Source organism: Biomphalaria glabrata, chromosome 10 (assembly GCF_947242115.1).
Source record: "Biomphalaria glabrata chromosome 10, xgBioGlab47.1, whole genome shotgun sequence".
In the NCBI taxonomy this organism is placed as follows: Eukaryota; Metazoa; Mollusca; class Gastropoda; family Planorbidae; genus Biomphalaria; species Biomphalaria glabrata.
The window spans coordinates 21,474,168-21,485,050 of NC_074720.1; the positions used below are offsets into that span (position 1 = coordinate 21,474,168).

Genomic DNA, 10,883 nt, shown 5'->3' on the forward strand with positions numbered 1-10,883 from the left:
AAAAATGTCAAAAAAGTCAAAGTGATCCCAAAGGATATCGTAAATGACAAAATATTTATGCCACCGATGGGTCTTTCGATCAACATGAAATATTGCTATTTTGTAAGCTGGGGGGGGGGGGATTTAATGTTAACACTCTCATTGCAACCATGACTGTAGCTTTCTTATTCATATTATATAAGCTCAATTTTCTGAAGTCGATACACATTCAATCGTATGTTATTTATATTATATATGCTCAAGCTTCTGAAGTCGAAACATTCTAAATATGGTCAAATAGCCGATGTGAGCTAACTAATCAAATAGCCGATGTGAGCTAACTAATCAAATAGCCGATGTGAGCTAACTAATCAAATAGCCGATGTGAGCTAACTAATCAAATAGCCGATGTGAGCTAACTAATCAAATAGCCGATGTGAGCTAACTAATCAAATAGCCGATGTGAGCTAACTAATCAAATAGCCGATGTGAGCTAACTAATCAAATAGCCGATGTGAGCTAACTAATCAAATAGCCGATGTGAGCTAACTAATCAAATAGCCGATGTGAGCTAACTAATCAAATAGCCGATGTGAGCTAACTAATCAAATAGCCGATGTGAGCTAACTAATCAAATAGCCGATGTGAGCTAACTAATCAAATAGCCGATGTGAGCTAACTAATCAAATAGCCGATGTGAGCTAACTAATCGGGGGTCGAGTTTGTTTCAACAATGACAGTTGTGCTTCTTTGAAATAAGCAACAGTCAAATATACTCAAGTTCAAGAGTCAGGACTGTTCATGAAAGTCTACTAATGCAATGCAGTCAATCGCACGTACTATGCTAGTATTTAGTCAATTCAAAACATCCATTTCAATCATAAACATCTCTTATTGAAAATTAGTGTACGTATTATGAAAAAAAAAAAAACCCAACTTATTTTATTGTTCTACAGCCCTTCCAATGAAAACTTGAGTTTACCAGCTTTATTAGGTCTACAGAGTAATCAATACCAGCTCGAGTCCAAACAAAGTGGTCAGTCTTTGGACAATATACAAGACACTCGAGACGGTGCTAGCAGGTACAAAAAGAACATTTTTATATAGGCACAAAATATCTTTGCATAGGTCATCATAAGACTCACACGTGACATTGAATCTATTTTATATAGGCACGGACCCTGATTCATTCACTCACCTATCAAGAACTCTCCTACTTGCGGTGGAGAAGAAAAAAACTACAAAGATTTAGCCTAGTTACTTACCTTGGATCTAAAACCTCTAAAATATTATCGCGATGGAAACCACGGCGGTTAAATTTACCAAAAACGATTTTTTATTCCCAATTTCGACCCAATTTTTTTTTTTAAAGCTGACATAAAAGTTACAATTCGTTCAGTTCTAGAAGTATTATTGAAACTCATTTTGTGGGTAACTTTCAATAGCAATTCCTTTGGAATAAAAACAAGAATTTATTATTTTTTTAACCTCCCCCCTCAATATACAGATACTATAATAAAGTATAGTTATAACAACATTTCATTTATATTGTTTTTAGACATTTGTACACTCAAAACACAAATTCAATTACGGCTTCATATGAAGAAAAAAAAAAGATTGCTTTTACACAATGTCTTCAAAAGCTAGATGTATATTTTACCGACTTCAAATGACAAAGTATAAAATAGAGATGAAACAATAAAAATAATCAAATTAGTCTAGGATCAAAGAAACAATATTTGAAAATATTCTATTTTCCAGCTTTTCATCGGTTCTTGTTTTCCACTATCGAAATGTTTCAACAGTTTATAGTCAGTTTATAGATTCATATAGATCCATTATTAAAATTTTTCAACAGTTTATAGTCAGTTTATAGATTCTTATTATCGAAAGTTATCAACAGTTTATAGTCAGTTTATAGATTCTTATAGAGCCATTATTGAAATGTTTCAACAGTTTATAGTCAGTTTATAGATTCTTATAGATCCATTAACGAAATGTTTCAACAGTTTATACTCAGTTTATAGATTCTTATAGATCCATTAACGAAATGTTTCAACAGTTTATAGTCAGTTTATAGATTCTTATAGATCCATTATCGAACTGTTTCAACAGTTTATAGTTAGTTTATAGATTCTTATAGATTCATTATCGAAATGTTTCAACAGTTTATAGTCAGTTTATAGATTCTTATAGATCCATTATCGAAATGTTTCAACAGTTTATAGTCAGTTTATAGATTCTTATAGATCCATTATCGAATTGTTTCAACAGTTTATAGTCAGTTTATAGATTCTTATAGATCCATTATCGAAATGTTTCAACAGTTTATAGTCAGTTTATAGATTCTTATAGATCCATTATCGAAATGTTTCAACAGTTTATAGTCAGTTTATAGATTCTTATAGATCCATTATCGAAATGTTTCAACAGTTTATAGTCAGTTTATAGATTCTTATAGATCCATTATCGAAATGTTTCAACAGTTTATAGTCAGTTTATAGATTCTTATAGATCCATTATCGAAATGTTTCAACAGTTTATAGTCAGTTTATAGATTCTTATAGATCCATTATCGAAATGTTTCAACAGTTTATAGTCAGTTTATAGATTCTTATAGATCCATTATCAAAATGTTTCAACAGTTTATAGTCAGTTTATAGATTCTTATAGATCCATTATCGAAATGTTTCCATTTAAATGTGCAGTCTCGAATTGACGATCAGTGTTTTTGCAGGTAGACTTATCCGCCGTTTATTTCAGTTAATTCAGGGGCCAACAATCCAAAATACGTGAGAAAATTAAGACTGCATAGCAACTAACCATCCACATACTTAAGAGATTTTGTCTTTACAATTCTTCTTCAACTCGTTCATGATGCCCATTGAGGGCCAGATTCTGCTTTGAGAGAAAATAAATGATATCCAAGATTCTTTTCATTATCAGATTTTTACCTTTGGGACCTTTTGATCCCTGCCGTCAACCATTTTAACCAGAGAAGACTTATCAATCAATTAACAGAGTGGCAAAATATATAATTTTTTTAATCAAATACAGTAGTTCATGTTTGTTCATGTATGTACAATGTCTGCAGTTTTTACTGAGAAATTGTGTCCTCAGTTTGATGCCCCTCATCACTTGATGCCCGTGCGGCCCTCACCACCCGCACATGGCTAGATACGCCACTGGTTTACAGTTAGTTGATAGATTCTTCTAGATAATAGTTTGGACCTTGGTCATATAATTTTGTTTTGTTTCAGCAATGGATTCTGTTATTTGAACATATATTGTTTTTGTTTTTTTTATCAGCGGTGGCTTATATTAGAATTAGTGCTTTGTTTTAACAAATTTGCATGACTGAATGTCTTGATCATATACTTATCTATATATGTAATTCTCTTCTTCGCTCAAGAGTTTGGACGATAAGAAGAAGTAAAGGAAAGATCACTCTCTTATTTCTGCTGATAGAGTTATCCCACAAACTTGACGAGCCTTGCGTGTAGCGAAGTCCTACAGTGTATCATGAACATTTTATTTCCTACATAGTTCACGCTCAATAACAGCAACTAACAAATGTTTCAATCTGTCTACGAAAATTGTTGAACTAAAGTAATTCTTCATTAGTTTGAGGCGCGGGAAGCTTCTTTCACCAGATTACACAATTACGGCTAATGCATAATGCCGTTTTTATTTATCGCCCGTAGTATTGGCAATTTCCCTTATTGAATGACACCCCAAAATGACAATTTTCGTCTATAAATTTCAGGCGATTCGTATGAGTTTTCTAAAGATTTAAATAATTTTCGGATATTTCCAGGACTTTTTCGTATATTCTGCAATTTCAATTAATAATTTATACACCTAGAATTAGCGCGAGTCTTATGAAAGTGCGAATCGCACTGTGGTTGCATAAGGCCGCCCTGCAAAATAGCGGCGTATGCTACGCCGCCGGTGGACTAGTATATTATACTAGATAGGAAACCGCAAACAAATTCTTATCCGCGATTGATCGATTCACAGACCTATATATATATATAGATAGATAGATATAGATATAGATTTTTATGTACGTAAACTGTTTTTTTTTCAAGCTCTAAGGGGAGTCGCCCAAATCAATCTTTTCTGTCTTAGAAAAGAAATGATCTTTAGTTTTCAAAGTTTAGAAATAATACAAAATCATTTCTCGGATATTCATGCAAATATATGAAACAAAGCCATTTCCTGTTTGTTTCCATTGAGATAATTTTCAAAAAATCCTAGAAATAATTCATGTTGATTTAAATCATCTTATTTACATTTAAATAGATTTATTACCTAGATCTTTCTACATTATGTATCTAAAAATTGCAAAATAATAAATATGAGACGAGAGTACTCTTATTTTTGATGTTCAATTACTAAATCTAGATCTAAAAATTAAATGATATGTTACCTAGAATCTAGGCTTTTAACTCCCTTGACAAACACAACGCTTTGATCCAATTTGTTGGTTGTTATTGTACGACATTGTGTGTAGTGTTCAAACCTGTCCATGTCCAGTCTAGAGATAAGTCTAGAGATAAGTCTATGATCTAGTCTAGAGAGAAGTCTATGATCTAGTCTAGAGATAAGTCTATGATCTTGATACATGCACACTCTGCATTCTCTTCTTCAATTTCCCACAAAATATAAAAATGCAGCTCTAGCAAGAAACCTTTTTTTTTTACTTTTACTTTACCTTTACCTTTCTCTTAGTCTGTTGGACCGTTGGGGCACCATGCAAGATTCGTCGACCGTCCTTCTCCATTCTTCTCTGAGGTTAGAACCTCTTTAAATGGCAGTTCCGTCCATTCTTTTATGTTGTCCTCCCATCGCGTTCTCTGTCTGCCTCTTCTTCTTTTTTCTGTTAATGTTCCCTGAAGGATGGTTTTTGCGAGCCGCGAAGATCTTGTAATATGGCATAATAAAGCAAACACACTCACACTCGTAATTTAAATAAATTCCAGATTTTTAAGAACATGAAAAACTGTTCAGATTGTTGGCGAATAGAAACATTATTCCTATTAATTAATTTTACTAACAAATTAACATATTTAACATTTCATACTTTAAATAAATCTTAGTCACTATTGAATGTCCAGCAAAATGTGAAATAGAGATATGCCAGAAAACAACAGGCATTCCATAGTAAGCCGTAATACTCATTCTTTAGTAAGGAGTAATTATTATGCCTCAGTTCGAATTTAGATGGAATATTGTTTTAATCTCAACATTGGAAATTTGTTTTGGTATTTTTTTTAAAGATCAGTCTGACTTTTTTCTTTCTGTCATAATAATGAGCGCACTTTTATCTAGAACACACAGCAGACGTCAGCTACAGAGAATGCTTCAAACAGTTTTGTCAGAGATATCAAGAAGAGAAATACCCAAGTAGGTCTATCTATCTATCTATCTATCTATCTATCTATCTATCTATCTATCTATCTATCTATCTATCTATCTATCTATCTAAGTATATGTCTGTCTGTCTCTCTGTATATGAAAACATAGTAATGCATAATATAATATTTAAAAAAAAATGTACATAGATCATTATGTAAATATGTGAATATGGTAGATTCATGACACATGGTAGATTCATGACACATGGTAGATTCATTACACATGGTAGATTCATGACACATGGTAGATTCATTACACATGGTAGATTCATGACACATGGTAGATTCATGACACATGGTAGATTCATGACACATGGTAGATTCATGACACATGGGTAGATTCATTAAATATAGTAGATTCATGACACATGGGTAGATTCATGACATGGTAGATTCATGACACATGGTAGATTCATTAAATATAGTAGATTCTTGACATACATTTTTGTCTCTATTGTTCTATTACTTTGTTTCTATTTCCCCTAGGAGAAGAGCAGCAGACACGGATTCCCACGCCTGTAGGATTAACTTAGGAAATCACTGCTTGACAGAAGAGATGGACAATCTCGCTGATTCGTATCACTACCTTATGTCTTCTAATTCACCTGGAAGAAAGAGGAGAGCTGTGAAAGTATAGGAGAAGCAGGTACTCTCCCTTTGAACTTGTAGGAGCAGGTACTCTCACTTTGAACTTGTAGGAGCAGGTACTCTCCCTTTCAACTTGTAGGAGCAGGTACTCTCCCTTTCAACTTGTAGGAGCAGGTACTCTCCCTTTCAACTTGTAGGAGCAGGTACTCTCCCTTTCAACTTGTAGGAGCAGGTACTCTCCCTTTCAACTTGTAGGAGCAGGTACTCTCCCTTTCAACTTGTAGGAGCAGGTACTCTCACTTTGAACTTGTAGGAGCAGGTACTCTCACTTTGAACTTGTAGGAGCAGGTACTCTCAATTTCAACTTGTAGGAGCAGGTACTCTCACTTTGAACTTGTAGGAGCAGGTACTCTCCCTTTCAACTTGTAGGAGCAGGTACTCTCACTTTGAACTTGTAGGAGCAGGTACTCTCCCTTTCAACTTGTAGGAGCAGGTACTCTCCCTTTCAACTTGTAGGAGCAGGTACTCTCCCTTTCAACTTTTAGGAGCAGGTACTCTCCCTTTCAACTTGTAGGAGCAGGTACTCTCCCTTTCAACTTGTAGGAGCAGGTACTCTCACTTCAAAAGTAAAGAAGATGTATGTCCTATTCCCTCTAAAATATAGTACTAGGTCCTCATCCCTCTAAAATCTAGAACCAGGTCCTCTTCCCTCTAAAATCTAGAACCAGGTCCTATTCCCTCTAAAATATAGTACCAGGTCCTCTTTCCTCTAAAATATAGTACCAGGTCCTCTTTCCTCTAAAATATAGTACCAGGTCCTCTTCCCTCTAAAATATAGTACCAGGTCCTCTTTCCTCTAAAATATAGTACCAGGTCCTCTTCCCTCTAAAATATAGTACCAGGTCCTATTCCCTCTAAAATATAGTACCAGGTCCTCTTTCCTCTAAAATATAGTACCAGGTCCTCTTCCCTCTAAAATATAGTACCAGGTCCTATTCCCTCTAAAATATAGTACCAGGTCCTCTTCCCTCTAAAATCTAGTACCAGGTCCTCTTCCCTCTAAAATCTAGAACCAGGTACTCTCCTTTCTAATATCTGAGCAGTTTGACTGTAAGAGAAATTCTGCTTGCACTCTTTGATTCGTGTGATACTGATCATAGCGGTGTTAACTCGTGTGATAGTGATACTGATCATAGCGGTGTTAACTCGTGTGATAGTGATACTGATCATAGCGGTGTTAACTCGTGTGATAGTGATACTGATCATAGCGGTGTTAACTCGTGTGATAGTGATACTGATCATAGCGGTGTTAACTCGTGTGATAGTGATACTGATCATAGCGGTGTTAACTCGTGTGATAGTGATACTGATCATAGCGGTGTTAACTCGTGTGATAGTGATACCGATCATAGCGGTGTTAACTCGTGTGATAGTGATACTGATCATAGCGGTGTTAACTCGTGTGATAGTGATACTGATCATAGCGGTGTTAATGTTATTGTTCCAGTCGGGGGAGGAATTTAAGGGAAGACAGGCGGAGTTACTGTCCCTAGGCCCCCACAACATAGCCCCCCCCCCCATAGCCACGTATTTTAACGGGTCAGAAACTTGCATACGTCCCTGTTTATGTATATTTTGTTCGCATTTTCGCAATATCTAAAATCTTACGGTTAGGAACACTGTCGCTGTTGTCTGCGTGTAGCGCACAGTGCCTTATCCCAAAACCTTACCCACCACAAACTCAAATTTTTTATTTTTATTTTACCAAAATATTCATATTAAATATTTAAAAGAAGAAGGAACTGGAAATAAATTTACAAATTTCTTTCTTCTAAAAAATGGGAGGCTTTCAGATTTATGCATATTATTATTAATTAGTGGAGCTTTATTAAAATTTTCGAAAAAAAGGTTATGAGCCTTCACAACAGCCCACTGCCGGGACCTCCACGTACTCTAATCCGGCCTTGGTTCCAATCAAAGTAAAGCCAATTTCATCTGTCCCTTGACTCGCTTCCAATAGGTGCCCTAATGATTCGCGTAACCAAATCTCTCTTCCAGGTTTTTCATATTATTATGTATAATATTTGCAGAAAGTTTAATTAATTAATATATCGTATTTGTTTTATTACTAATATAAATAAAATATTGTTTTTTCAGGATTTTATCATTTGTTACTCCCGGGTACGCTGTTCTGCCTCACCGTGGCACCCAGGTGGAAACGGTTACTTGAGGGGGTAACTAGGCTAATTGAATGGCGAAACATAACTCCCGTGGGGATGCCCACAGGTAGACGAGAGTCCACCTCTTGCACGGGCGGGGTTGCAAAAAAGTCCCCACAAACCTGTCACCAATCCATGCGCTGTTCCTCAAGGGACCGTTACATTAAATGGCGAGTCTCCCACGGTTAGCTTGGTACAACGAAGAAAAATGGCGGAGGCTCCCGGTGTCCTCGGCCCTCGGCCGTGTCTAGCCCATGCCTTGGGGGCCAAATGCATCGAAAACAGCAATGCCTTATTTTTTTTTTTACTGTTTGGCGTCCAAACAGGTTTTTTTTCAAACTTTGAGCTCGAAGAGCCTTCGGCTCAGCTCATAAGACGATCAAACGGTGCATCATTTGTTACCCTTCATATAAAACTCTCTATATTTGTGTATATGTTTAGGAGATTATTCTCCTCAAAAAGGAAGAGTTCAATCAGAATTTAGTCCAATATCTAAACACGAACATCAGTGACCTGCCTTACATAACTTACAGACTAAAATATCTCCACATGAAATCTTGCATAAGCAACTAAACGAAATAGACCATTTTCCTCCTTCTATCAGGACTAATGCTTGATGTTGTGAAGAGCTTCAGTCAAATGTGTGTGCGTGGCATCTGATGTTCTTTACTTTTTAGGTTTTCTTTAGTCTTCAGTACTTCTGATTTAAGACTTGCTTTCTTAATTATTTAAATTGGTTTATTTTTTTAATAAATAACAGGACAGAACTTGGGTTAGGAGCAAATGAGTATTGTAACACCAATCTGTATATTTTGTCTAGGCTAGGTATTTTGACGAACCATTGTCTTTTTCACTGTCTTTACAAAGCTAATATTAACTCTGTCTGTCTGGTAAAAAGTTTGTACATGTTTTTTCTCGGAACAAGGTGAAATTTGCACGATTATTTCTTGTACCCGTCAAAACAAGAATCAATTTTTAAAAATTCACCTGTTAGTTAATTAAGTATTGGTAATTAATTATTTTGTTTGGTATCGAACAATGGAAAGAAATTGTACTTGACTGACTAATTAGTCACCTTTAGCGTTGGTAGAGAGAAATATGTTGCCGCTTTAAAGTTTGAAACTAACAATAGATGACTATGAAACCTTATATCTCCATAAGCACTTCGCTAGTACAGTGGTTAATGTGTTAATTTATTTTTAAAAAGGCGATCACACAGATACTCCCTTCTTTCTGGTCCAGGCAAGTGATAGCATCATAGCGAACTGACCAAGTTAAGAGTATGAAACTGCGCTAAAAAAAAACAATTTGTAAATATATTTCTAATTGCACAGATTTAGTGTTGTTGGTCTAGATTCTAGATCTATAACAAATTTAATTTCATGGTTAATCCAAACTAATTGATACATCTAAGCTTAAGCTTTGCTGTTTTTTTTAAATATTAAAAATTTATTTTTTGTTGTTTGTCCATGGTAGTAAGTTAACTTTAATGTAAAAAAAAAGGTCTTAATAAGAGTTCTCCTGCTGTCTCTTTCATAAATCTGTTTTTGACAGGTGTTCTACTTCTCTTTCATAAGTCTGTTTTTGACAGGTGTTCTCCTTCTCTTTCATAAGTCTGTTTTTGACAGGTGTTCTCCTTCTCTTTCATAAGTCTGTTTTTGACAGGTGTTCTCCTTCTCTTTCATAAGTCTGTTTTTGACAGGTGTTCTCCTTCTCTTTCATAAGTCTGTTTTTGACAGGTGTTCTCCTTCTCTTTCACAAGTCTGTTTTTGACAGGTGTTCTCCTTCTCTTTCATAAGTCTGTTTTTGACAGGTGTTCTCCTTCTCTTTCATAAGTCTGTTTTTGACAGGTGTTCTCCTTCTCTTTCATAAGTCTGTTTTTGACAGGTGTTCTCCTACTCCATGAAGAGTAAGCTGATACCTGAGGCTAAACTATGGAAAAAAAAGGACGCCTCGTATACGCCATCCTATTTCAAGTTCTAATTTTTTCAAATAATAATATGTTTTAAACAAGAGTAGAAAATGTAAAAATTTAAAGAAATAGCAGGGTGCATCACTGTGTGATGTAAACTGCCTTAGGGTCGAAGGCTCTTTTTTTTCCAGGCTTGACTCCAGAACTTCTTAACCAAACGTAAAGACCAGGAATTGAACTGTATGTCAAAGGCTATTTGAGCCGCCTGACATTGGAAGCATTATATAGGTAGTGGAGTGTTTTTATCCATTGCCACTGACAACATAACTACTTTGCAAAAAAAAAAAAATGTATTTTGTCCTTTAAAAAAAAAACACCTTCGCGTCATTTCGCTAGCCCTCCATTTTCGTAAAGGCGTAAATAAATAAATTAAATGACTATAGATCTAGATTCATACTTTCAGCGTAATTAGGCATACGCATTCTTTTGGCTATCTAGCTTCTTACACCTATTTAATTATTTTTTTTTTTTAAATTGCCTGCTTTTGGAAAAGTGAATGAATTTTGCCTTCGGTGTCACCCCTTGGTGGGTGTCACTCATTGCGGCCCGAACCACACCAGCGACATCACTGGTCAGTACGCCTTAGTGGGGCCCAAAGGCGATAGTGATCTCATTTGAGTTGTGGCCTTGTTGATGATACCTAATATCCTTCTATGGCACCTCGAGTCCATGGCTAGGATCCTCCACGTCCAAAATTAGGAAGCA

General features: G+C 35.5%; 1 protein-coding gene across 1 annotated transcript in view; it reads left to right on the forward strand.

Moving 5' to 3' along the window:
• LOC106075076 (uncharacterized) overlaps positions 1–10,883 on the forward strand; it is an 87,388-nt gene that overhangs the window by 74,599 nt on the left and 1,906 nt on the right. The window contains exons 3-5 of the mRNA XM_056043722.1: positions 936–1,061; positions 5,314–5,388; positions 5,886–6,045. Of these exons, the coding sequence (XP_055899697.1) occupies positions 936–1,061; positions 5,314–5,388; positions 5,886–6,036 (352 nt within the window). The 3' untranslated portion in view covers positions 6,037–6,045. The remainder of the gene's footprint in view (positions 1–935; positions 1,062–5,313; positions 5,389–5,885; positions 6,046–10,883) is intronic.